The sequence below is a fragment of the Phyllostomus hastatus genome, unplaced genomic scaffold (genome assembly GCF_019186645.2).
Source record: "Phyllostomus hastatus isolate PE091 unplaced genomic scaffold, TTU_PhHast_1.1 phas_contig_159, whole genome shotgun sequence".
In the NCBI taxonomy this organism is placed as follows: Eukaryota; Metazoa; Chordata; class Mammalia; order Chiroptera; family Phyllostomidae; genus Phyllostomus; species Phyllostomus hastatus.
Window position 1 is genome coordinate 5,128,907 of NW_025333640.1, and position 26,547 is coordinate 5,155,453.

General features: G+C 56.1%; 2 protein-coding genes across 3 annotated transcripts; both read right to left on the reverse strand.

Annotated features, from left to right (window-relative positions):
* Window positions 1–1,451: 1,451 nt before the first annotated feature.
* On the reverse strand, window positions 1,452–8,757 carry TPGS1 (tubulin polyglutamylase complex subunit 1). The gene is made up of 2 exons (XM_045831636.1): window positions 8,387–8,757; window positions 1,452–2,272 (listed from the first exon to the last, which is right to left on the reverse strand). The coding sequence occupies exons 1-2, from the start codon at window positions 8,722–8,724 to the stop codon at window positions 1,735–1,737; spliced, it is 876 nt and encodes a 291-aa protein (XP_045687592.1). The 5' UTR covers window positions 8,725–8,757; the 3' UTR covers window positions 1,452–1,734.
* A 1,040-nt stretch (window positions 8,758–9,797) lies between these two features.
* On the reverse strand, window positions 9,798–14,343 carry MADCAM1 (mucosal vascular addressin cell adhesion molecule 1). 2 transcript variants are annotated; one of them, XM_045831634.1, is made up of 5 exons: window positions 14,228–14,343; window positions 13,658–13,927; window positions 12,892–13,209; window positions 11,107–11,481; window positions 9,798–10,125 (listed from the first exon to the last, which is right to left on the reverse strand). In XM_045831634.1, exons 1-5 carry the CDS (start codon window positions 14,307–14,309, stop codon window positions 10,016–10,018), a joined length of 1,155 nt encoding a protein of 384 aa, XP_045687590.1. In that variant the 5' UTR covers window positions 14,310–14,343; the 3' UTR covers window positions 9,798–10,015. The 2 variants fall into 2 exon arrangements, with proteins under 2 accessions (XP_045687590.1, XP_045687591.1); XM_045831635.1 differs by having other exon boundaries at window positions 14,237–14,326.
* Between the last annotated feature and the right edge of the window lie 12,204 nt (window positions 14,344–26,547).

The following is a 26,547-nucleotide window of genomic DNA, read 5'->3' on the forward strand; positions in this document are numbered from 1 at the left end:
CCTGCTCCACCAGGAAACTGGGGAAGCAATCAGTGCACTCCCTGTTCAGCACTCATTCAGCACCCATCCTGGCTGAATCCCCAGGCGATTCCTGACCCTGGCTGGACCCTAATATCAGGCTGACCTTTGACCCCACCCAAGTCCTGACCCAGGGCTTCACCCTGACCTGCCTGAGCTCTGACCTAGTTGAGTCCCCAGGTCCAGACACCCACACACCACTTGCCAGGACACTTGGTCAGGACAGTGAGGTGTGGTCCCCTGGTCTCAATCCCACCACCTCCACAGGGTGACAGCTCCCCGTGAGGGTGACCTGTTGTTGTGGCTCAGGCTTCTGGTTCTGCCTGTCTTGCTGGCAGGTGTTCCGGGTAGCCAACACCTGCAACACCCCAGGCTGGACTGAGGTGACTCCCTGTCTGTGATGCCCCAGCACCTGGCCCCTTGCTGACAGGCAGGCAAACCTGTCTGGGGAAAGGAAAATAACACATTAACCGTGGGGTGGGATGGAGGAGTCAGAGCCCTGGCACAGCAGCAGCTCAAATGGCTGCCCAGTGCTGGGCCTTGGCTTTCTCAGCCATAAAGCTCTAGGCTTCATCTCTCAGGCCCTCTGCCCTGCACCCTGAGGACCTGGAGTGGGCCCCCTCATCTGCCAAATAGGCTGTTACCTTTGGTGCGTGGTCGGGGTGTTCTGACCCTCATTATGTGCCCATATAACCAATGTCATAGCACTGGCATGTGGCAGCTCATCAATAAATAGTATTTTTGCAGGGAGGTTTCTCGAGGTCTCTCCCTATGTACACCCCATATCCCTAGGTAGTACCGGAAACGTAAAGGAAGGCACCAGGTTCTTGCCCCCCTCTCTCCTGCGACTGGTCCCACATGGGGCCTCGTCCCTCAGGAGTCTGTTCCTCAAGCTCTGAAACCTGTGATGGTAGTTGTCTAGGGTTTCTGCCTTCCTGTTTTCTGGCCACAGCACCTGGTTTTTCCACGGGGTTTCCCCATCTGTCAAGGGTTGTGACTTACCTATAGAGCCATGGTGAGAGTCAAATAGGACATCGCAGGGCTTCAACATGTTAGCTGTTCCTGTCATCACTGCCATTAGGGCCTGCCACTGACCTCTTCGTCTCACAGCTGGTGACCGAGGCCCAAGAAGGAACTGCTTGGGTGGGGGATGTGTAGAGAGCAGGCTGGGGACCAGGTCTCCGTCTTCCAGAGCAGTTTACTGTGTAGACCCACAGCCCCAGGGCAGGGCCTCCTGGGTCCAGGGCACCTCACTAGATGCCCCATTGACCTCTGCTTCCATAAAGCTGCGTCCACGGGCACCTGGCATTTCCCAGTGGCAAATCTGGCCTCTGGGCAGTAGTGGGCCTGCTATGGTTGGCCAGCATGCACGGGAGTGGAGAGTGTTTCCGTGGCACAGGGCTGGGGAGTGGGGAGCACACACACACGTCAGGTCTGCCTGGGACACAGACTTTATTACTGCTGAGAGGGGCCTCTGCAGGTGTGTGGGGAGGGGTATCCACTTCCAGGGGCCCTTGGCCTGCCCCCTGAAGGGGGCTGGAGTATCATTCTAGGTCTGAATCTGGGTGAGGGCCCTGCACACCACCCCTGCATGCAGTAACACCAGTTCTGGTTCCAGACCCATGTTCCACTCAGGAGCAGGTGAGCTAGGCCTCAAAGCATCCCCCCAGCTGTCTGGGTAGAGGAGACAGGTGAGGTGGGTGGGTTGGGGGGCATTCAGCCCACTGGCTTGACCTTGGCAATGAAGAGGGCAGCAGCCTTCTCCAGAAACTCCTCCCGGGTCATAGGGGAGCTAGGCCGCCGAGCCACCAGGGCACGGTCCATGGCCAGTGCCAGGTTGTCAGGCCCCAGGAGTGAGCCGGCCTCCAGGTAGTGGGCAGGAGCAGTAGCACTGTTGCTGGCCTGCAGGGCACCCTCCAGGGTGTCCAGCACGGCCTGGCCCATGCGACGGTCAGCAACAGCCAGGGTTGGGTCCTCCAGCAGCTGGTAAAGGGCGCTGGCTCGTGCCACAAACTCCAGCAGCACAAAGCAAGTGAGCATGCCAGTGCGGAAGACGTCCAGGGGCACGGCCTCGTGGTCCCGGCACTGGATCTTGCGCAGCAGGGGTGCCACAACCTCCTCTGGGGCTTCCCCATCTCGGCAGATACGCTTGAGCAGCTCACTGTAGGTACGCCCATCCAGCCCCGGCTTCTTCTTGCGCCCACTGGCGCTCAGGCACTCGTAGGCCACACCGACGTTGTTGTTGAAGGCTGTCCTGCAGGTGGACAGGGGTGTTGGGCTGGCCCAGCAGAGCCCTCAGCCCCCATGCCCACCTGCCTAGCCCCAGTCTCCTGTCCCCCTACTTCTTCCTCCCACACGTCAGGCTGGGTCCAGCCTCAGGGCCTTTGCATAGGCTGTGACCTCCCCCTGGCATGCCCTTCCCCCAGCTCTCCCCATGGCTCCCTGAGTCACCTTTCTGGTGGTGCCCTCCCCTCCTTAACCCTTTCCTCCTGTTTTTCTTTGCAGCAGTTACCACTATCAGATTCACTACATGGTGTGCTTATGAGTTTGTCTTCACCCTCTGAATGTCCAGGAGCCCACATCAGGGTGTATCTGTCGGTCACTGTACAGCCCCAGTGCCTGGCCCACAGCAGCTGCTCAATAACTGTCTGCTGCATCAGCAGACGGGCATCTGCCCCACGGGACCCTCCAACTGCCTCCTGACGAAGATATTCACGCTCACAAGGTGGTCACTCTTGGACAACACAGTGCCTATCCACTTAACATGGCTTAGCTTACTCCATTCCCCTAGAGTCCCTCTGGCCAAGAGTCAGCAAACTACAGCCATGGGTCAAATCCAACCCACTGCCTGTTTCTGTAAATAAAGTTTTATTGGCACACAGCTACGTCAAACCACTGACACATTGCTCCTGGCAGCTTTCTTGGTGTAATAGCAGAGCCCAACAGTCACAGCATATACTGGCCTGTAAGACTCACAGCACTTGCTACCTTTACAGAAGCCTGTCAAGCCTGTCAGCTGTGATGTGGGAGCTATGAGGTGGGTATGGTTCCCTGCCTCATGAGGAACCTGAGGTCCTACCCCATGTGCCCTGGCCATGCTGTGAGCTTTCTGAGCAGAGTAGGGGAGCACTAGTTAGGAGTGTGGGCTGCCAGGTGAGCGTGGGTGGCTAGTCACCTTACCTGGTGTCTCCCTCTCCTCATCAGATCGACAGCCCAGCCCCTGGCCTGTGGCCCAGTGCTTTGGGTGGCTGGTGGTTTTTTACTAGTTCCACAGTCATGACTAGGAAGTGTGGTTCAGGGCAGGCTGATGGTTGGGTCGAGGATCCCAGGGGGTAAGGAGCTGACCCTAAGCCTCTTATCCACCCTTTCTGGGAGTTCAGCTCCATGGTAAGGGAAGGGTCACATTGCAGCTTCACGCTTATCTCATGTGTGACCTGGGCATGTTACTTCACCTTCCTGTGGGTCAGTGTGCAGTAGATGCTTAGTAAGTGCTGGCCAGTATGCAGTGGGAGCCCAGTAAATGCTGGGTGGTGTGCAGCAGGTGCCTGTAACCTTGGACACTATGGTCATCTCTGCTGCCCAGTGCAAGGCTCACAGACGGGTGTGCTGACCTGGTGAGCTATGTGGGTTAAAGCACCGTTACAGAGGAAGCTGAGGCCCAGAGGTGACAGGGCAGTGTCCTGGGAGGTTGCTCTCCCAGCTGGGATCCGGTTTGCACCTGTCTGGCTATAAGCTCTTTCTTCCCATCTTGGGTCCTCTGCAGAGAATGAGACCATCCAGGGAAGCATGGAGGGTGGTGCCAGACACAGCCTCATGCTCAAAAACATTTGTTCTCATGGCTATGACTGTTACCACATAACAGCCCTTTGTAGGAGCTTTTATTAACTCCTTACCCTGGGAGAAGGAAGTCAGGGAGAACTGGTGTCACTGTGGTGGTTGTGAGGGCCCCTGTCAGTTACCCATTGCTGCATGACAACTTACCCCCAAACACAGTGGCCTAAAATAGCAGTGATAGTTATTATTTTGAGGTTTCTGTGTGACAGGAACTCGGGGGCAGCTTAGCCGGGGGCTCCAGCCCGTTCTCTTGTGAGGCTGAGGTTAGGGTGTGGGCTGCAGCCGGGGTCCTCTGAAGGCTCGGCAGGAGAGGTGTTTCACATGCTGGCTCAAATCGGAGGCCCAGGCTCCTGGCCTTGGGCACCCCCATCCCTATGGGATGGTTTAAGCACCTCCACCCATGGTTGCTGTTCCCCCAGGGCATGTGCTCTGGGGAAGAAGTCACTCTCTGTCACGTCCATAGCACCTAGCGTTGACACAGGCCGGCCCCATGGATGTGGAAGACAAATGCATGCAAGTGCGCATACCAAGAGGTGAGGGCCTCAGGGACGACCTGAAGGTCTCCCCTGTGCTGTCCAACTCTCTCCACCCTGTGACCGAGTGGTGACTTGCCTCAGACCCTGAAATGTGAGTGTGAGTGAAGTGCGGGCCGGCCACGCTTGATGGAAGTTTTCAGAGCCACCGCGATGTTCCCCATGGCCCACTCGCCATTGCCTCGATGTGCAAGCTCACTGCAGCCCTGTGGCGTGAGACAACACCACCTTTGCTGTGCTGAGGCCACTGAGGTTTCAGGGGTGTGTGTTCCTTTGGAGGAACACAAAGGTAGCCCATGATCCATCCAACTGTGGCCCCTGAAGCCTCTCTTCCAGGAACCGGTTGGCCCATGAGGGGTGCTCACTGGATCCCGGTGTTCACTGAGCACCTTCTCTGTGCATGCCTGTGCCCCTGGCCCCAACTCAGACCCCCAACTCAGACCTGTGCGCGAGTCCCAGCCACTGCCTCTCACCTTCCTCGTCTGGAGAACGAGGGTTGTAATTCCTGTGCCTCAGGAGTCTCGTGAGGACAGAGGGTAGATTTTGTGCCAAGTGCTCAAGACTGTGCCAGCACATGGGAGCAGCCCATGTACGCATGCCACTCGCTATAACCTGGGCTGCGTTTCAGCTGGGCTGTCCGGACACTGTTTATCTTCAACTCACAAGGGGGTAACTACAGCGCAGCCTGTGACATCAGAGCTGACAAGGATTGGGCAAGAAACCAAGAGGAAAGCAACACCCAACCTCTAGGCTAAGGCCTCCTAACTGCCCCTCCTGGGTGCTCCCTGGTGCTTCCCAGCCACGAGGGGCACCCACGCCATCTGCTGAATCACGGGGAGCAGGGGTAAGAAGGTAGCCTGCTTTGGACTTGGTGGCCTGGGCTCCATCTTGGCTCCATAGGGGCACTCTGGGCCTCAGTTCCTTATTTGTGAATTGGGACTGGGCACTTACTCCATTCCTGTTAGCAGTTTGCAAAATATGTGAGCATTTGTTAAAACAAAGGAAGAACATGGGACGTCTCCAGAAAGAGCCACAGAGACTTCGCATTTTAGACCAGGGCTTCTCATCAAGGGTGATTCTGCTCACAGGGCTCACTGGGCCTTATCTAGGGACATCTGTAGTGGTCACACTGAGGACATTCCAGGCATGGAGGGGGTGCGGGCCAGGGCTGATGCTCAGGACCCCACAGTGCCCAGGACAGGCCCCCAGAGGTGATGGGAGCTGAGAACCCTTGGCCCAGACCCGCTGGTGCCTTTTGCGTGTCTTCCCAGGTCACAGGGACCTGCGGGGGATGGCACTCTTGCTGTTACTATTAGCAATGTGGTGGCCTTGGAGCCACACTTGGGGCCTGGGCCTGACTCTGGCTCTGTCCCTCTATGGTCATGCAGCCCTCACACGTCCAGATGACACCCAGGGTCTTCAGGCCAGTGAGGGTCTTCAGGCCAGCGAGGAGGGGGAGGAAGGGGGTGATGGAATGCAGTTGCAGCTATTACCACTCCAGCAGGCCAGCAATTCTGACTTCTTGAGACACCGGCAGGAAGGGTTTAGGTTGACTTCTCCCAAAATCTTTCGTGATAACATGCTCAAGAACAGCCCCCTGATGACCTGGTCAACCTTGCAGCATCAGGCGAAAGTATTCAACCTTGAAGCACCTGTCTCCCACACCTGGGACTTGCCTGGCCAGGTTTCTGCTCCTGACCCGGTAGGCATGGTTAAGTGCCTCTTGCCTTTACCACTCGCTTGTCTCTGGGGAGATGCATCTGCTACCAGCACTCACTGTGCACTCCCAACTGCCTACAGCAATGGCCCCAATGTCCCTGCAGTGCAGTAGCTCATGCCCCGACAAACTGCATGTCCATCTGGAATCTGTGAGTGTGACCTTATTTGGAAATAGAATCTTTGATATGTAATTAGTTCAGGATCTAGAGATAGGGCGAGGTGGTTCTAAATCCAGTGCCAAATGTTCTTAGAAGAGATGGGAAAGGACAGAGACGCAGAGGAGATGGCCCTGCGATGACGATGAGGCAGAGGCTGGAGTGATGCTTCCACCAGCCGGAAGATGCCCAGGAGCCGGAAAAGACAGGAAGAACCCTCCCTCAGAACCTCCAGAGGGAGCTCAGCTCAGCCTGGCAGTTCCTTGATTTCAGACTCCTGGCCTCCAGAACTGTGGAATATTTTTTCTGTTGTTTTCAGCCACTAAGTTTGTGGTAGTTTGTTAGAGCAGTCACAAGAAACTAATTTAATTTCCTGTTGACCCTAAATCTGACATTTCTCAGCCCTTATCCACTGGGCCATTGGACATTGGGCTGCCATCAGCCCACAAAATGCCTTTGTGTGAATTAGGGAAAAACTCTGCAAAAAGCCTTCATACAAATGTTCTCATCTGTGATGTCTATGGAGCGAGTGGCTTGTGCATTGCTTGACCTGAACAACTGTACATGGTGGCCCTGCCAGTCACCACCTTTCCTCCTCCAAAGGGGTCCTGGGATACTACTGTCTTCCAGTTCCCTCCTTCACATCTGGCCTTTGCATGCTTTTTTTGGGGGGGTGGTTTCCGAGGTTGCAGCTACTCGACCTGGGGCCTGGGCTCTTCTCAGGCCTTTACACCCCCTCCCACTGACCTCTTGTCCCACTCTCGCATCTCAGTTGCAGACCTGCCTGTCCACTTTCCTTCTGCAAGCTTCTCCCAGCTCCTGACTTAAAGTCCCCACAGGACTCTGGGAACTTCCTACAAACCAGTGCCCTTCCATCTAAGTAGGCAGCCACATGGGCTCACCTGGGACTGTTTGTACACTCCTTTTCCACCCTGGCCCCCGCAAGACCCATCAGCTTGGCCTTCACAGCATGTCCTGAGCCCACATATGTCCCACCAACCTGCTCCTCTTCCCAGGTCCCCATCTCAGGGGTGGCTCCAGCCTCTAGACACTCCACTGCTCCCTTGTCTGGCTGTCATCTTGCTTCCTTCCTTCCTGTGGCAGAGATGTGGCTGCTCTGCTTGGATGCCTGCCGTCCACACCCCTCCCACAGGTGAGCTCCGTCCCCAGCATCTCTGTGCTTTCCTCCCTGTGGCCTGAACCTGTCTGCCCAAAAGCACCTGGGAGTACTCCCGGGGAATCAGACTGAAACATTCCCTTGTTTGGCTTCCGCCCCTTTCTGAGGTCTCAGGGGAGCACCCCCTTACAAAATCATCCCTACATGAATGCTTGCCTCAGGCTCTGCTTCTGGGGATGCCCCTAGCCAAGACCCAGCCCATCCACATCTAGTCAGTGGCTTTGTCTAGTTGATGCTGCTTCTCTCCAATCCACCTAATGCAGACCATGCATACAACACATATTCCTCATCCACCTTCCATGGGCTCACAACTGTGAGGAAGGAAGGATGCCTGGGGAGTGGGTAGGAGCCATTCCCTCCACCCCACCATGCTTCAGCTGTGAGAAGGCTGTGCACCCCACAATGCACAGATGTACAGCCTCCAGGTCAGTGCACCTGAGGCACCACCTCTTTCTGTGAATCACAAGGGGCTTTTCCTGGACACCCCTCCTGCACACTGGGAGCCTCCCCTCCAGGACAGGAGCTTTGGGCGACTATGTTGCTGTCTTCACAGTCCAGACCTATAAAATATTCATTTTCTGGCAGAATGGACGGGGATGGTATACTTGTAACGAGCTAGCTAGGAGGTACCAGGCTCACAGGGTTTGCTCTGCGACATTGGGTTAAGTCCTTTCTGGGTTCCATGATTTTCAAAAAGGCATCACAAAAGATGAGGCCAGCAGGAGCTATGGACGCCGGCGCACGGCACGCATGCAACCACCAGGGAACGCTGGGGACCTCCAGGCAATCGCGGTCCGGGTCCGTCCCGCGCCAGGGAGGCATTGGGGACTACAGTTCCCAGCATACCACGCGCTCAAGCGTCGGCCCGGGGCGAGGAGACGCGCAGAGCACGCTGGGAATTGAAGTCCGGTTGGGGCCCCTACCCGCCCAGGCCCGGCCCAGTCCCGCACCTCTGGGAGTGGTGAGCCAAGCGAAGGTGCCAAAGCGCGCGACCCAGGCGCTGCTGCTGCAGCAGGAGCTGGCCCGGGGGCTCCCCGGCGCCGCCGTTTGCAGGCGTACTCAGGCCCATGTTCTCGAAGTAGTGCGCCAGGAAGGAGATAGGCTCCTCGGGCCGTGCCTCTAGTACCTTCAGCAGGGCTGCGCGCAGCATCTTTGTCACGCCGACCTGCCGCAGGAAGTCCTCTTCGTTCTCGGCCGTTGCTGCTGCCCGGGACATCGACGGCCGGCCGCTGTCTGTGAAGCCGGCCGCGGGGGCTATGGCTGGCCGCCGCTTCTCCACTGCCGCCATCTTCGCTGAGGGCAGCGGGACCGGAAGCCCCGCCATATTCCACAGTGCGCTGGCGCCTCCTGGCGGTCATCTTGGTTAAGGGCAGAAGACCCCGAATCCCTCTGGGAGACAGGAAAATAATTAGTACAGGCCGCTCTTTCTCATAGGTTCTAATTGGCATTCTTCCTCCAGTGTTTTCTTTACGTATACTGGTTGGCTTTCTTGTCTTAATCCCAGAACCTGAACTTTGCCAGGCTCCAAAATGGCTCTCAAGGAAGGGCTTGGTTTCTGGCATGAAGCTGGATTGCTTGCCATCTTGGTAGAGGGCGAGTCCTTTCTTAGCGTGGTTCCCTAGCAACCAGTCTCCTCGGTTACCAGAGAAGCCGTGCTGCGCTGAAGAGGGGGATGGATCTACCCAGATTCGAGGATTGAGCGCTGCTCCGTCCCATTTTTCTGATTTTCGTCTTTGAGACTTTGGGCTCAGCCTGGCCTTCACCAGGTGTTGCTCTGATCTCAGGTCTTACTCTGAGTTTATAGCTCACTTCGTGGGGACCCGCCCCGCACCCCCGCCCCTGCCACCCACCAGGCTGCGTTAGGGGTCTGCTCTGGCCTCCCACGGTCCCTAGGTCCCTGTGTGCGTTCGAGGAATTAGTAGACCACTCACGGCCTCGGTTCTCTGTCCTAAGCTGTTACCTTTCCTCACCACTGGAGGGGTCTTTCTCACACGCATCCTCCAGCGTTCTCAGCTCTCCCCAGAGCCCACAGGCTCTGCTGATCTCATTTCTAGCCTCTGTTTCTGCTCTCCCCCCTCTTTAGCTCCCTTAATAAGCCGCCTCTCTTCTGTGTCTGCCCACAGTGCCCCCCCACCCCAAATACTCGCTATTTCTTTTGATGACTCCTTAGTTATTCCTGAAGCACCAGGGTCCCTGCATCCAGGGAAAGGCACAGCATTTGTATTCTCCCTCCCCAGGCAGAGTGCACGCTCCCCCAACCTAGGGCCAGGGGGCCTGGGGTGTCTGTCCATCCTGTCTCCCCAGGGAGTCGCCCCGGGCAGAGGGGTCCAGAGTCCTTGTACCACAACCGAAGCCACTGAGGTCAGACCAGATGCTCTTTATTCTCCAGTTGGGGAGCGGCTCCCCAGGGGTCCCTCGAAGGTGAAACCCAGCCAGGTGGGGAGACTGGATGTGCTGGTCATCAGGGTGAAGGTCCCTCGGTCAGCCCTCACGCTGTCCAGAACCCTGCAAACGTCCTCCAGTCACAACTGAGTTGAAGGAAAGGCAGGCCACTTCAGAGGCATTGGTGAGCCTGGCGGTTAGGTGGCTGGCTGGCAGCGTTTCCACAGGCGGTAGGCGAGGAACACCAGGAGGAGCAGCCCTAGCACCAAGCTGCCAACCCACAGGGCTTCAGACGTGTGTGAGGTGCCTAGAGAGAGGAGCGTCAGGAGCCTGAACACGTCTTTGACGGCTGTGGGGAGAAGCTCAGCAGAGCTTCCAAATTTACCAAGTTCCCTAAAATTTAACAAAGGTCTTGATGGCTTAGAACAGTGATTTTCAACCTTTTTCATCTCACAGCACACGTAAACTAATTGCTACAATTCTGCAGCACACCAAAATTATATATTTTTGCCAATCTGACCGAAAAATTGGTATGATTTTGATTAACTCACAGCTATGATTATTGCTCTGTTGGTGGTTGTCATATTTAAATTTGACAATTGAAAGGAAAAGAGGTGAGGACCCCAGACTAAATAGGTATTACATGTTTTAAAAATTCTTGCAGTATACTGGTTGAAAATCTCTGGCTTAGAATGTCTTTTGAAATGTATGAAAAACACTGGAATATCCAAAAGACTTTGGAGTCAAAAATTTGAAAGGGACGTGGGGCCTTATAGTCAGATGTGGGCTGTTCAAGGAGGTGGCCACTTGGACGTCTGTGCTTGAAATGTGGCTTATCTGGGTGGAGAAGTGTTTGCTGTTGGTGTAAAATACACGTCACAGGCATATAAAATATATCACTCATACCTTCTTACAGATTACATGTTGAAATGATATTTAAGCTATATTGGGTTAAATAAAATGTATTACCTCACTTATTTTTACTTTTTCCCTGAATGTGGCTACAAGAAAATTTGAAGTGAAATAAGTGCCTGTATTCCATTTTCATTCTGCAGGCCATTGTAGTCTGTAAAGTTCAGGGTTTGCAAACTACTATGAAATCTACATAGTCCCTGAAATTAATAGTGATTGCCATGCCAGGCAACTGTATTCTTATCGTGTTAGGGAAGCCTCCTGGACAGTTGGGGTAACTGAGGCCGGGCAGGGGCACCTCCTTGTGTAAGGTCTTTGTACAAGGCTTCCCCCCTCCTAGCCTCCCCTAGTGCCCTCCCCAGCCCCCCAAACTCACAGTCTTCTGGGAGCAGGTACAGACTGGCCATCTGGCCCCCTGGGTCCAGGCGACACTGGAACAAGCCCTTGGGGTGGCATCCAGCCCACAGCACTCTCAGCCAAGCCTGGGCCCCAGCTCCCCACCTCTTATAAGCTGCCAGATCGCCAGGTGCCTGAGTCCAATGCACAGTTGTGCCAGGGCCACAGGCTGCTTCGCACAGCAGCTCCAGACCCCCTGGTGCTGGTGACCAGTGGATCTCAGGGCGGCAAGGCCTGGTGGAGCTGTTCCCAGGCTTGGGGCCAGGACTCCAGGGGCTGCGGGTAGAGTCCTGCTCCAGGGTGGCCTCCAGGGAGGTTGTGACAGGGGGCTCCTGGGAGGTCAGGATGTGCAGAACTGGAAAAGAGGGCGGCGATTTTTCTCCCTGCTGCCTCAGCCCCCTTTCTTGCTTATCTATCTGGATCATGGAGTCAGCCCAGTACTACTCCAAGCCCTGACCCGGGCCAGCCCAGTACTACTCCAAGCCCTGACCCGGGCCCCTTGGGTGAATTGCAGTGTATCCCAGTGGGTAGGAGTTGGGTTGGTCTGCTGTGCTCCACCCCGCGCCCCCACCCCCTTGAAGGGGACTTCTGAATTTTCTTGTCTCACTTTTCTCAGCTGTAAAGGAGGTGAGAGCCCTCACCCAGGCCCACACATGCATCCAGGGCACAGGGTCAGTGGGTGCTGGGTTTCATTATTATGGGACTGGGAGGTGCAGAGAGGGGAGGATGCATCTCACACAAATCGAGCACCTACTGTGTGCCAAGGCCCATGTTATTAAGTATTACCATTCAGCAATTATTTATTGTTACCTGCTATGTGCTGGGCACCATGATAACAGTTACTCATTTATTCAGAGTGTATCTACTCAACACCAACCATGCCCAGGCACTGATTTAGCCACTGGGAGCACAGCTGCGAGCAAGACGAACATTCCCATCTTGGTGAAGTCAAGAGCAGGGGAGACAGTTAATGGAAAAAAGATAAAGAGAACATACAGGATGTCAGATGTTGATAAAAGGTGTCAAGAAACACCAGGAGAGAAGGAGCTCGTGTGTGCATGCGTGAGGGGTAGGGGGAGGTCAGGGGAAGCCCCATTGGGAAGGTGACCTGAGGGAGGTGAGTGAGGGAGTTATGGAGAGAGCTGGGGGGAGAGCATTCCCAGTGGAGGGCACAGCACATACAAAGACCCTGAGGCTGGACCGAGCCCATTGGAAGAACAACAAGGAGGCCTGTATGGCTGAAGCAGAGTAAGTGGGGGGAGAGATGGGAGGGAGGAAATGAGGGCAGGGATGTGACCCAATAAGTTGTGCAGGGCCTTGGGTTTTTATTTGGGTGGAGGTGGGAGCCCTGGAGGGCTGTGAACAGAAGAGGGGTGAGCCCTGACTCAGATGCTCACAGGCGCCCTCTGGTGGCTGCCGTGCAGAGGACAGACTGGAAGGGTGAGGGTGAGAGCCAGGGACCAAGAGGGAGGGAAGAGCTGGAGGTACCCATGGGACCTGGCACAGGTAAAGTGCTCAGTAAATCCGTTGAATAAACAAACGATTGAGGAGTATCACTCTGGCTGCCACCAGAGGGCAGACTACAGATGGAATGCAATTCTCTCACCTGCCAGTAGATGCACTCAGCAGATGAAGGGCAGAACCAGGATTCCAGGGGAACTGCTAAACCATCCATCATCACGGCTCATAGGAGCTGGGTGGCATGACTTCTCCCGCTTTCAGGGGGACACTAAGGTGCAGAGCAGTCAGGACCCTGCAGACTCACCTGGAATGGGCTGGGAGTGGCTCTGCTCCAAGCCGGGCAGCCTCATGGTTGCCTGGCAGTGGAGGGCGGGTGGGGCAGGTGTCCACAGTGGGGGCAGCAGCCAGCGCTCTGTCACTCGGAACAGCGAGTCCTCTCCCTCCTCGGGCTCCTCCTCCACTTCCTGGCCCAGGGCCTGCACCTCCTCCAGTTCCTGGTCTCCCAGGAGCAGGGACAAGGAGAGGGCTTCGGGGTTGGTGATGTTGTGGGCCGTGCAGGCCAACTCCTGGGGCCGCCCCGTCACCAGGGCCACTGGGAAGACCGTCAGCTGGTTCGGGAAGGCTGTGTAGGAAGGGGTGGGAGAGGGTGGGCTGAACGGAGAGGATCAAGGCTGGGTCCTGAGGAAGGGGCTTGGGCGTAAGGCCAAGTGGGGAGTGGGGACTGTTGGTGCACAGGGACAGGGGAGACCCAGTGATCGCATCCTGTGTGGCTAGAATATAAGGTGCTGAAAGGGGGTCAAAAGCAGGAAGGGCAGGGACATCAGATATGGAGGGTTTGGGGGTGGGTTGGGGGAGAGAGTGAAGCCTGAGAAGCCTGGAGATAGGGAACGTTGAGAGGATGGAATGGATTGCAGAGTGACTCAGAAGCTTCGAAGCAGGCTTTGAGCTGAGGTAGGGCAGGAAATCTGGGAGGGCTCCCAGGAAGAGGTGGCATAGGGATAGAGCCAAAGCAGGGCTGCAGGGTTGGTCCGGCTTGTGCAAAGGCGAGAAGAGGAGGGGTGGGGGCTCACCAAACACCAGGAGTTTCACGGTCTTCTGGAAGGTGCTGTTCCCGCAGGAACCCACACACACGCGGGTCCCCGTAGCAGAGAGCGAGGCGTTGTGCACGGATAGGACGCTGCTGTTGGGGCCCGACTGCACGGCACCCAGGCTGGTGTCCAGGCCCCGCCACTGCACCGAGGCGGCCCTTGCCTCACAGGTCAGGCGGCAGGTGAGCTGCATCGAACCACCCAGGGCCAGCGCCACCACAGGCTGGCGGGGCTCCACCTCCAGGGACCCACCTGAGGACAAACGGCGTTCTTAGTCCCGCCCCTCCCTCTTCCCACCCCTCGCCCTCAGCCTCAGACCCCTGCCTTGAGCTCCCTCTCTGGCAGAACCCCCAAACCACTCAGCCCTGTCTCCTCCACAGGACGCCCTGTGTGAGGCTCATCACCCTCCCTGAATCTCTCCCACCTCCCCTCGCCGAACCCCCTCCACATGCGCCCCTTCTCTTTCCGAAGGCCCCTCCTCCCTCAGAACACCCTTTTAAATCTAAGCCCCCTCCTCTTCCGAACCCCCTCCACATTGCCTCCTCCTTTTACCCTGCGCACCGCGGCCTTGCTGGAGGAGCCCCATGAAAAAAGGAAGCAGGAAGGCTAGGCCCTGTTCCATGCTGGGTCCCATGCTCTGTCCACACGGCCCTGCAGGGAAGTGGCTTAAATAGTGGTGCCTCTGGCTCCTTCCCGCCACCCGCGACCCTGCTTCTCTGCCCCCTCCTCCCCCTGTTCCTCGGGGGTTTCCCGAGGGGGTTTCCGCCCTGACCCCGACCCTGGAGGCGACACAGAGGCAGGGGCTGGGGGCCAGAGATGGGAGGGTGGGGCCGAGGTCACAACACATGGAGCTGGAAGGTCTAGATAGATTCCAGATCTAACTTTCAGAGACGGGAAGATCAGAATATGGGGCCAGAGAGGGGTGACTGTTAGGTCAAGTGAATGGAAAACCTAGAGTCCCCTCCACCCACGTGCGCGCTAGGTTGGCGAACCTCTCAGCCTTCACTGCCCTGAGCGCATGCGCCTGCCGGAGGGGAGCAGCCGCGCCTCCCGGGTCCCTCCTGTGCGGTGCTGTGGGACCTCCTGGAGGAAGATGGTCTCTGGCGTTGGAACCTCCTGGGGGAGAGGGTCCTTCGGAGGTGGTGGAGTCTCCTGGGGTGATGGAGCTGAGTCCCACCCCTGCCTGGGACACATCGGGACCTACCACCGAGCATGTCTTCCCTCTGGCAAAGGGGCAGGCTGGTGGGAGCCTAGGAGGTCCTGGCATGGGGGTGCTTCCATACTCTGTTCCAGAGATACCAGGGTCGGGGGTCCTCAGGAGAGGCCCGGGAAGGGACCCTGGCCAGGCTCCCCCCTCCACAGCAGTGGTCAGCCAGTCCTGAACGCCTCACTTTCCCAACACCTGAATCCTCCACCCTGTCCTCAGTGCCCCTAGCCTGGTCCTGTTTCACTGTCTGCCCTTCCCAGCCAGTCACCACTTGGCGCCCAGAGTGGTTTCAGAAACACCCTTCTAAACACACAGTCATCCCAAGGCTGCCTGTGGCAGAAAGGAAAATCCCCAACTCCTTGCTGGCCAGAGCCCTTCAGCATCAGGCAGCCTCAGGACCTTTGCACAGCTGTGTCCTCACCCTGTTCAGTCTATGCCCGAATGTTGCCTCCACAGAGCCCTCCCCAACCCCCTTCTCACAGCCCCTGCCTCTATTTCACTTGATCCAGGTGCATTTTCCTCACAGACCTTAACGAGGCCGTGTAGCTGAAGCCATAACTTCCCTGTACTGGGGGGACCTTGTCTGCCGTGGCTCTCACTGATCCCAGCCCCCAGATCGTGTCTGTCGTGGCCGGCGCTGACCAGGGCAGGCACACAGGAAGGAAAGACATGAAGTGTCCTGTGTGCCCCTAGCCAGCCTCAGGGCGTGGCCCGTGCCCGTTTCCCTCGGGCAGCCAGGAGGTGGGATTTCTAAGCTCCACTGCCCTGCCTGTCGGTGTCTCCTCAGACTCTTGTCAGAGGCGGACACTGAGGCCCAAGAGGAGCAGGAGGGGTACACTGAGGCTCAGAGGGGCTGGAAGCATAAGAGGGAAACTGAGGCCTCAAGAGGTAAAAGTCCATGTGTGTGAACCCAAAGCCCATCTTCCTTGGTCCCAGCCCCCCACCCCTGGTGCCAGGAAAGGCCACACAGGAAGGCAGGCTCCGAGGGTCAGTACCCCCCAGCCCGGAGGCGTGGGCCCTTCTCGGGAAGCTGGGCCCTTAACCCCGGCAGGGAGCAGCTGGTCTGGTGAATGGGCCTCTTCCCAGCCCCTGACCCCACTTCCTGCTGCCCTGGCAGCTGAGGTCCCTTGCAGGGTGTAACTCAACTCTCTGGCCCTGCCTCCCCTGCAGCGCCCCCGCCCCCCCGGGGACCCATTCCAAGCTCCCAGACCTGAGTTCTCACATCATGGGGGTGGGTGGGCAGTCGGTGCCACCACCCTGAGGACAGGTGGGCCGAATAGATGAAGATTCTGGGAAGAGGTGAAGCCTGGGAAGGGGGAGAGGAAGGGGGTGGAGAAAGAGATGGAGAGGAGAGAAGGGAGGAGAAGAAAGGGATGGGGCAGGCACCTGGAGGATCCAGGTTGACCCCAGGGCGGGGTGAGGGAGGGACCCCTGGGAGCCTGAGGCCAGCGGTGCCTGGGGCTGAACCAAGGTCACGCCTGTGCCTGGGATACGAGCTCCTGTCCCTGGAAGACTGGCTCCGTGGAAGCTGCCCGATTTGGGCCTAAGGTCCTTGCTCTACTGCTCCCTGGCCCACCCCCACCCCTGGCCTGGGCTTCCGGCGGAGCCTGCCCTCAGATCCCCCTTCCCGGCACTGTCCCCACCCTAGAGGAAGTCCTCAGCGGCCTTGGCAGGAAGCCTTCCTCCCACAGAGGGTCCCAGCCCCCCTCCCCCCGCCACCCGTTCAAGACCCAATATCCTGCCCCCCCCCCCCGCCCCCGCCTATCTACCGCAAGGGACTCAAGCCAAGGAGGGTGTCCAGGAGAGAGCGTCCTGGAGACGTCTGTTCCGTCCAGGGACACCCTTCCCACTCCTCTGGGCAAGTTCCCCTTGCTGGCACCCCTTGTTACGTGGGGGCCTCAGGCTCTTTCTTTAGGGTGGGCTGCAGCTGTGCGAGTAGGGCTGGGTCATTTGGGACCCCTGTCAGGTCCCCTATTCAGCTCTGCTGCTGGAGGACCCCAGAACGGAAATGTCAGCCCAAGTCGTGCCCCCTATTGCCGCTCCCTGACTTAGAAGGTCTCTGGGACGGCGGACGCCTGGGCAGGTCTGTTTAGTAAATAGCCACACAGAAAGCTCTGGAGTGGGAAGGGCTGTTCTGGTCCACAAGGCCTTCGGTCTCCTGCTGGCCCTTGAGCTAACCCCAGGGGGGATGGCAGGAGGAGTGACACCCAGGGTACCAAGTTGGGGAGCCAGGACCCCGAATAAATAGTGTGGAATGTCTGTGAGGACAACATTGCTTGATGAATCTGTTTGTGAAGCTGAACCGAAGTTTGGCAAAACAGAGTCTGTGTGGCGGCCAGCCCCTCAGGCCATCTGGGGACCTGAGATGTAAGTCATCGGGAGCGTCCAGGGAAGTGGAGGCTCCGAGTGGTGACGTCTGCATTCAGACTGGATGGAAAGGCCAGGAACCAGGCCTGAGCTGCCAGGGACTGCAGCTGGTCTACAACCCTGGGAGGACGGCTCAGGCAAGCAACAGCAAGGCAGATGGGCAGACGAGGGTGGGGGGCTTTGAAGGTGCGCAGGCCCCTCACCTGTCCCACAGGGCAGAGAGGTGCATCTTATGAGAGTGGATTTGGGGGTGCTGGCTCTCCCACTCTGACACAGGGGGACCTGAGCAGGAAGTGGTGGGGCGGGGGGCTCTAGAAGCTCTACTCCAATCTCAGGCCCTGTGGCTACCTCAAGACATGCTGTCCTTCAGCGGCAGCTCCTTGCTGATGGGGCCCTGGCTGGGGAGCTGGGGGGTGGCACAGGGGCCCACCCCTGTGTGTGTTGGGCCACAGGGCCAGGTGATCGTGCTGGGAGGTGGAAGGACACTGGGGCTCTGGGAGCGGGCACAGAAAAGGAAGGGTGGCCTGAGAGCAGTCTATTTTGGAGAGAGCGGGTGGTGGCGATGAATTCAAATAGGAGGATTTGGCGTGGGAACCACTAAAGCTAGCTTTGGGCTCGCTGTGTACAATTTCCTGCCCCAGACCAGGTGACTGCAGCCTGGACAATCGACCCCAGCAGAAACAAGCCAGGGTCATATAATAAACTTAGGTCAGGGCACAGCCCCCAGCCACTTTCAGGTACTGAGCACCCGAAATGTAATTTTTAACTTAAATTTCAACTTAAAAGTAGACACAAGTCAGTTACCGGAAAACTTCAAGCAGGGAAACACAGTCCTCAATGGAAACTGAAAGTGCCTTCCCTGGAGACAGGGGTAAAGCTGCCCTGTATAAACAAGAGTTCCATACCTGATTGGTTCTCATGTAAATGAAGATTCAAAATCTTTGGTTTGATTGGTCAAAAACACTATGGAGTAGTTGAAATGGAATGCTTCCATTGGTCAGTAAAGATGCAAATGAAGATATAGTTGCACAGCTCCGGTTGGATGTGGGACATCTCAGTCCCCTTGGTCATATTTCAATCCTAGGAGTTCTCTTATGAGTGCTGACTCAGTGGGCGAGGAGCACAGTTAGGAGGCTGAGGGCCCAATCTGTGGCTTTTCTCTGAGCAGCTTAGGTGAGAGGTCCCTGGAAACAATGGCCGCTAGACTCTGGCTATGAAATTGAGCCTAGTAAACCACAAGGAGTCCTTCCTGGCAGTATACTCTTCTCAGGGTCAACAAGGGTTAAAGTACATGTTATTTTATATTTTATAAAACTAATTTTACTTTATTTATGCCACCCATTTCATTGTGTTTTTCAACGAGGCTGCTGGAGAATTTAAGTGACCTGTGCAGCTTAAATTCCATTTGCTGCGATGGTGGTGGTGGTGGTGGTGTGGTGGTAGTGTCGTGGTGGTGGTGGTGGTGGTGGTGGTGGTGGTGGTGGTGGTGTGGTGGTGGTGGTAGTGGTGGTGGCTGCGTCCAGGAGTTTCGATTTCCACAGGCCAGGAGCAGCGAGTGGCCCTTCTAGCATACCCCTCTCCCCACTCGGTGCCACAAGCCTGCGAGACCTTACCGGCGCAGCTCCGGAAGTGGGCGCAAGGACATCATACTACTTTTTAATTTTTAATTTTTAAAAATATTTTATTCATTTATTTTTAGAGAGGGAAGGGAGGGAGAAAGAGAGAGAGAGAGAGAAACATCAGTGTGTGGTTGCTGGGGGCCGTGGCCTGCAACCCAGGCATCTGCCCTGACTGGGAATAAAACCTGCGATGCTTTGGTTCGCAGCCCGCACTCAATCCACTGAACTACGCCAGCCAGGGCTTAATTTTTATTTTTTTAAAAGTCCTCACCCAAGGATATGCTTGTTGATTTTTAGAGAGAGAGAAGAAAGGAGGGAGGGGGGGATCAATGTGAGAAATAAACATTAATGGGCTGCCTTCCTTTACACGCTGGGAATTGAACCTGGCAACCTAGGTACATGCCCTGGCCTGGGATAAAACCCACAACCTTCTGGCGTACGGGAGGATGCTCCAACCAATTGAGCCACCCACCAGGGCACTTGGTACTTCTTGAACTCCACCCCACCCCCCACCCCCCAGTTCCTTAGCTGCATTGCATTGTCTGGGACCAGAGCAAGGGCGAGTCTTTTTTGCCTTGGGGCAGGTCCCTGGGGAGGCAAGATGATGGCGAGGAAGTTAAAATGATCTCTTAACTCAGACAGAAGACGCTCATTACATAGGTGCTGAGGATTTTCCCTGGGACTGAAGTCTCACCCTCAGGGCTGGCATCGGGACACCAGGAGCTGCTTGGGCATTTTGAGTTGCTGTGGGGTGAGGCTTACGATGATAAGTTCGTGTTGCTTGGATGGAGTCGTGTTGCTGAGGCTTCCAGGGTCTTACTGCCTGGCCAAGGTCAGGGTGCTGGAGAACACCACTGTTTTGTTTAAGGGAGAGAGGTGCCTCTGGGGACTGGCATGCGGTGCCAGAGACTGGGGCGTGCTGAGGGGTGGTTTTGTACAAGGGCCTTACTTTCAGAGTATGAGCAATTGTTAGGGAGGAGGGTCACTCTTTAATCCAAAAAGAATTTACCAAGTGTCTACTAGACACCCAGCATTGTTCTAGGTACCAGGGTGACAGTAGAGCGCAAGGCGGGCAGACTCCCACCCCAGGAACTTGCATCCTCGTGGGGCCCTGGGTCACCAGAGAGCACGACCCCCAGCATAGTAAACAGGCAGCTGTGTGCTAAAAATGCCCAACAACGGGCTCTTCAGGGCAAAGGCCCTGCTTTGTAGTGGACGCTGATTCCTGTGGTGTTGATACTCCCATCCAGCTGATTTCCAGCTACCAACAGGACACCTGCCAGCTCACAAAACTGCCCATTTTACAGCTCTGTCAAAGTCCAGCCCACCACCGTGCGACCAGCATGTACCCGACCTCAGCTAGTGATAAGTGCTGTGGGACAAAGAAAAAGTAAGGTGGAAGGGGGATTGGCAGTGGGGAGCTGGGCACGTTGCAGAATCGAGTTGGGTGGTCGGGAAGATTTGTTCAGAGGGAGAGGCTTCAGGAAAGACTTGAAGGAAGTGGAGAGATGCAGCAAACACCTGTGTAGGAAAGGATGTGCCAGGGAGAAGGTGCAGTGAGTGCGAAGGCCCTAAGGTTGCAGCAGCCAGGTGTGTTTTTGAAAAGCAAGGGGCCGCCTCTTTCTAGGGGGTGCTGAGCCAGGGGCATCTGTTGGGACAACTAGCATAAGCACCACAAGACCAGGAACAAAAGAAAGCCGTACCACAAGAAGTGAAAATATGAGATGTGCTGGTTGGTGTGGCTCAGTGGACTGAGTGCCGACCTGCGAACTGAAAGGTTGATGGTTTGATTCCCAGTCAGGGCTCATGCCTGGGTTGTGGCCAGGTCCCCAGCAGGGGGCGCACACGAGGCAACAGCACATTGATGTTTCATTGATGTTTCCCTCTCTCCTTCCCTTCCCCTCTCTCTAAAAATGAATAAAATCTTTAAAAAAAGAAAAAGAAATACCTGGATGTGGGCAACTTCTCAGGGCTCTGAGAGTTGTTTATGTGCAAAACAAGGATTATTGAGATCATCTGCAAATGCATCCGACAAACTGGTCCTCTCCAAGATGCTAGTAAGGAGCTGCATCTTTGCCAGCACACCATACCGGCACCGGTACGAGTCTCACCATGCAGTGCCCCTGGCCCACAAGAAGGAGGCCAGGCTGACTCTTGAGGAGGAAGAGATTTTAAACAAAAAACAATCAAAGAAAATTCGGAAGAAATATGAGCATGGAGGTGCACTCCCTGCTGGAGTGCTCTGGAGGAGCTCTCCAGCAGGGCAAGCTCCTTGCGTGCGTGCATCGCTCCAAGACCAGGCCAGTGTGGCCATGCAGGTGGCTGTGTGCTGGAGGGCAAGGGGCTGGAGTTCTGGCTGAGGAAAATCAAGTCCCAGAAAGGCAAATAAATTCCCCTTCCTCCTGTCTTAGCTCATGTAATAAAGGTGTTTATTGTTCTAAAAAGAAAAAACGCAAGGGGGCCAAAGGGGCTGCACGAGAGGGATGGATGAAGCCAGGGGGGAGAAAGGACCTGGTTGGGTGGGACTTTGTGGGCTTCAGGAAGGCCTGCTGGGACCCCTGTCCAGTCCCCCAGTCTTCTGAACGTGAGCCCTTTTTCTCGCTGAACCTCTGTCCTCATCTGTAAAACACAGCAGCGTACCCAGCGGAACTGCTCCAGGCCCTGCTCGGTCCCATATAGAGAGCCAGCTTTTTCCGGGATAGAGGGAGGGGGGAGGCAGGCAGGTTCTTTGCGTTCTTGTCCTCTGAGAAGAACAAGGCTTCCTTGTTAGAGTCCCCAAGGAAAAAGGGGCAGGCAGCCACAGAGGCGCGTGAGGCTGAGTCAGGGGACTGGCCACTGGACAAAGGACAATTTCGAGGCACTGGGGAGGTGGGAAGTAACATATCAACCGTGAGCTGACACTGGATGGGGCGGCAGCCTCTGTGAACACCTGGCCTGCCGCCTCCCGTATACCAGGGACAGAAAACAACAGGTCATCCAATAAACCCAGCCTCCTGGGGTGTGTCCTCACTTTCAGCCCTGAATGAGTTTTAGAAAGGGGTGGTGAGAACTCGAACCAGCAATAGCAATAAGGCTGGTGACAGCTCCCCTTTGCCCCCTCCCTTTTTCGACAGGTATGTGTTGTGCACCTGCAGTGGGCAAGTCATGTTCTGGACCCCCAGGACACAAGGGCTACAGCTTCTGCCTCTTCCTGTGCATGTGCGTACCTGTGTGTTTTATGGAGGGTCATGGACGAAATGGATAATGAACAACCGAAGAAATCAATAGTGATTTTGACTCTCCCCTTCTCCTTATACCAGACCACACCCCTCCTCTGCCCCAAACCCTCCATGGTCCCCACCTCACTTGGGATAGAAGGCCATATGACCAGAAGCCAACAGCCAGCAAGAAAGGGACCCCCAGTTCTATAAAAACAGGAAAATAAATCCTGTGACAATCTGGGGGAGCTGAGAGTGGACCCTTCCCCAGTCCAGCCTCCTGATGAGGCCCAGTGCTGGCCAACACCGTCAGTGCAGCCTGAGCAGAGAACCCTGCTCTGTGGCCTGAAGACCATGCGTTGTTTTAAGCCATTGCTTTTGGGGGAATTTGTCATGGAGCAGAGAGAACCAGCCTCCTGCATGGATGGCTGCCTACCAGCGTCCACATGCACCTCCCACCACAGCCTCACACTCACAATGCCAAAAATAAACTTTTTTTTAAAAAAAAATTCTTTATTTTTAGAGAGGGGGAAGGGAGAGAGAGAAGAGGGAGAGAAACATCAATGTGTTGAGAGATAGATCATCAATCTGTTGCTTCTCACACGCCCCAGCTGGGAGCCTGGCCTGCAACTCTGGCATGCGCCCTGACTGGGAATGGAACCTGTGATCTTGTGATTCACAGGCCAGCACTCCAATCCACTGGACCACACCAGCCGGGGCCAAAGCTAAGCTCCTGATCTTCTCCTAAAACCTGCCCCTCCTGCATCTTCCCCCTCCTCCTTACAGAAGCTCCATCCTCCAGGTTCTCTGGCCCAAATCCTGGAGGCGGCCTCAACACATCTAGTTCCCTCAATCTCCGTACTAAATCTACTCCAAACTTGTGGAATCCGTTTTAAAAATACACCCAGAACCAACCTGTTTATCAACACCATCCTCCAGCTCCACCTGGGTGGAGCCCACCAGCTCTCCACATTATTCTCCCCCAGCCCCCCACCCCCTGTCCCCTCATCCCTCCCCGCAGCCTTACCCACTATTCTTTCTGGACTACTTCAGTCCCCTCCACCCGGGCCTCCCAGCACCGCCCACGGCCTGTTACCCCTGCAGCCAATAAAAGGAGCTCGTGAGCCCTTGAATCAGATTTGGCCCTCGGACCTCACAGCCTGTCCTCCCAGCGGTAGCCACCAGACGGCGCCAGAGAGCACCGAGTGGGCCTGGTCCTGCTCTGCCCACGGCCCTCCATGGCTCTCACACCCCTTAGGGTAAACAGCCCAAGTCCTCCCACAGGACCCTGCACGACCTCCTCTGATAGTTCTTTGCTCTCATTTCCTCCCTCTCACCCCCTCACTCATCCCTCCCGGGTCACATCCACCTTCCTGCTGTTCCCCCAACATGCCAGGCACTGTCCAGCCTCTGAGCCTCTGCTGGTGCTGGTGCTGTGACTTCTGCTTAGCATGTCCTTGCCCTAGACCTCACCCTGGCTCCCTCCTCACCCCCTTTAGGTCTCTGCTCCACTGTCACCTTCTCAGCAAGGCTTCCCCTGACCACCCCATTGCAAACTGCAAACTCCCTGCACCTCCAACTCCTCCTTGCCCTCCATCTTTTTTTCTTGGCACTATTTACCTTCTAAAGTAATGTAAAACTCATTTATTTGCCTCTCCGGACAGAGACGTGAAGAAGGGAGTTTATGTGTTTTGATCATACCTGTTTACCCAGCACCTGCCAGTCAGTGCCTGGCGCACAGAGCGAAAACAGATAAATACTGGCTGAGCGAGTGACTAGGAGAAGGCTATAATTTAGGGAACACCAACTGTATTGATTCTTCAGGATCCTGAGGCCCAGGGAGGCGGCGTTCCTCCCCTGGAGCCTTACACTGTCACTCCAAATCCAGCCCCCTATCCCCCCTTTTCTGATTTGCTCTCTTCTGTCAGTGAGTCAGGCTGGATTAAAAGCGTAGCTTATTTGCATATGCTTTAAATGAAATAGGAGCTCATTTACATGTCATTTACTTGGCATCTGGGGAAGAGCTCTGAGCTGAATGTGAGTCACGCAGAGAAGCGGTGCCACCAGTGGGGGACCTGTGGAGGGGGGCTGATCTCTGTCTGGTGAGGCAGGCTGGCCCTGGGGTCCTCAGAGCTGCCCCTCACCGGCCCAGGCGACCTATCCACTCTGGCTCTTCTCTGTGTTAGCTCCCGTTTCCTTCCCAGGCCCCAGTGGGGGAGCAGGCGGCTGGGACCGGGTCCAGGCTGGAACCAGTGTCTCCAGTGGTCTGCACCCCACAGCTGGCATATGAGGCCTGGGCATGCGGCGGGCTGGGTTCGGGCAGCCACCTCCAGAGGGACATTTGTCTTTCCTGTGCCTGGCTGACCTCAGTGGTGGGGCCCCTGGGCGCCTGCCCTTTTCTGGCCAGTCTTGGTCAATGGGAAGCTCCGCCTGGTCATCTCCCTCCTCAGTGCACAGTTCTGTCCACAGCTCTGGGGTTTCTGCTGCTTCTAGAAAAAAATGGCTTGTCTAATTTGGGGGCTCACGGGTGACTGAGGGTGGAGCTGACTGTGGGCTCATTTGTTGTCCAAGGTACCCGTGTGGAGGGAGGACAAGTAGAGGCATCCGGGTGGAGAGAGGGCAGATGCAGACCCTGAGGCGGGAGCTGTCTAGGTGGCTCAAGTTGGCTGATGTGGCCAGAGCAGAGTGAGCAAGGCCTGAGGGTGGGGGCAAGGGCAGAGGGCTCAAGAGAGCTGTGTGTGACAGTGGGAGCTTGGCTTTTATTCTTAGGGCTGTGGGCATCCACCATAGATTTTCAGTGTCCCCAGAAAGCTGAGTTGGGGTTAGAACCTGGAAGAAACCTTTGACCCTCAACCCTCATCTTTGATCTTCCTTTTTTCTTTTTCTTTAAAGATTTTTATTTATTGATTATTAGACAGAGGGGAAGGGAGGGAGAAAAAGAGGGAGAGAAACATCAGTGTGTGGTTGCCTATTGCATGCCCCCTACTGGGGACCTGGCCCGCAACCCAGGCGTGTGCCCTGGGTGGGAATTGAATCAGCAACCCTTTGGTTCACAGGCTGGTGCTCAATCCACTGAGCCACACCAGCCAGGGCTGATCTTCCTTCTTTTCTAATACAAGCATTTAAGGCTCATTTTTATGATCTTTCACATAGACTGTAACATTTTGATTAAAAAGTTTAAAAGTTACTGAATGTAACTTATTAAATTTAATCAATTAATTACAATTGGATTGGGGAGTGAATGGTGCAGCATGTGCATTATAATTCAATACAGTTGTTAAAAAATTACAGTGCCAAAGGGCCCAGCAATACAGCTGTAAACAAGGACACCATGGAAGGGACTGGACTGAATTCTGTTCAGCCAGGTTTCCGAGCCCGGCTTTGCAGCCTGACCAGGGGTAGCCTTTGGTGCAGGCAGGGATGTTACTCTAGATTAACTCTAGATTGGACTGGAGCAAATTCCTGTTGGCTTCTGGGAGGCGGTGGCTGTGCTGGAGGACCGTGCTGCCTCCTCGCTACCCTCGCTCCTGCCCTAGAGCCTTCGCCCAGCCGTTCCCTTCTGCTCTTCTCATCCCTTCTCAGCGCAGCAGCGCGGTGCCCTCTCATCCTGCCCTCGCTGGCACTCGGCTGTCCTCTCACTGCTGCCTTGAACTCCTGACCCTGCTCTGTGTTTCACGGCACATTTAACACCCTGTAGTACACTGTGCTCACTTATTGCTTTTTGTTTATTTTCTCTCTCTCCTCCTGAGAACATCAGCTCCCTGTCTCCCATGTTGTGACCCCACCAACCCAAACAACTTAGTACACAGTTGGTGCTCCATGAATGCTTACTGGACAAAGGAAGGAAGTAAGGAAGCAAGGAAGGAAGGAGGGAAGGAGGGAAGGAAGGAAGAGAAGAGAAGAGAAGAGAAGAGAAGAGAAGAGAAGAGAAGAGAAGAGAAGAGAAGAGGAAAGAAAGGCAGGCTTCTTGGCCCAGTGGCAAACTTGCTGTGGACCCGGGGCCGCACCTCAGTTTCCCCGGCTGCAGAAATGGGGTCATGCCGCCCGTGACCTCACCAGTCCCTCCTGCTACAAGGCTGTGGGTGTTGTGTTTGTGGCTCCAGCTCCCCCGGGGCCTGCTCTGGCCCCAGCTGCCCAGCTCCACCGTCTCCCAGGGGACCCGCTCTGCTGACACCGGATTCTTCCCTGGACTGTCCAGCCATCTGGCCGACACTCGATCCCAGCCCCACTTCCAGGCCGGCGTCTGTCGACCGGCCTGCTTGGGCCAGGGCCCCAAGACTCCCTGCTGAAGGACAAGGGGCCGTCTGTGAGGTCCCCGGGAGGGTGTGGTGAGCCCAGGGCTCTGCCAACACAGGCAGGAGCCTCGAGGACTGGGGACGGTGCCGGAACTTGCCGCCCAGAGCCACTGTGGCCAAAGAGGCAGCATCCAGTGCGGGTGCTGAGCAGCCCCGTCCTCCCTGCTGCAACCGGCTCCTGCCCGCC

Bases quoted from the DNA above. Each gene is read 5' to 3' on its own strand.
- TPGS1 (XM_045831636.1), bottom strand. From the start codon at position 8,724: ATGGCGGCAGTGGAGAAGCGGCGGCCAGCCATAGCCCCCGCGGCCGGC. The intron at 2,273-8,386 runs GTGCGGGACTGG...GTCCACCTGCAG, and splicing joins TTGGCTCACCACTCCCAGAG to GACAGCCTTCAACAACAACG.
- MADCAM1 (XM_045831634.1), bottom strand. From the start codon at position 14,309: ATGGGACCCAGCATGGAACAGGGCCTAGCCTTCCTGCTTCCTTTTTTC. The intron at 13,928-14,227 runs GTAAAAGGAGGA...GTTTGTCCTCAG, and splicing joins GCAAGGCCGCGGTGCGCAGG to GTGGGTCCCTGGAGGTGGAG. The intron at 10,126-11,106 runs GTGAGTTTGGGG...TCCTCTCTCTAG, and splicing joins GTACCTGCTCCCAGAAGACT to GCACCTCACACACGTCTGAA.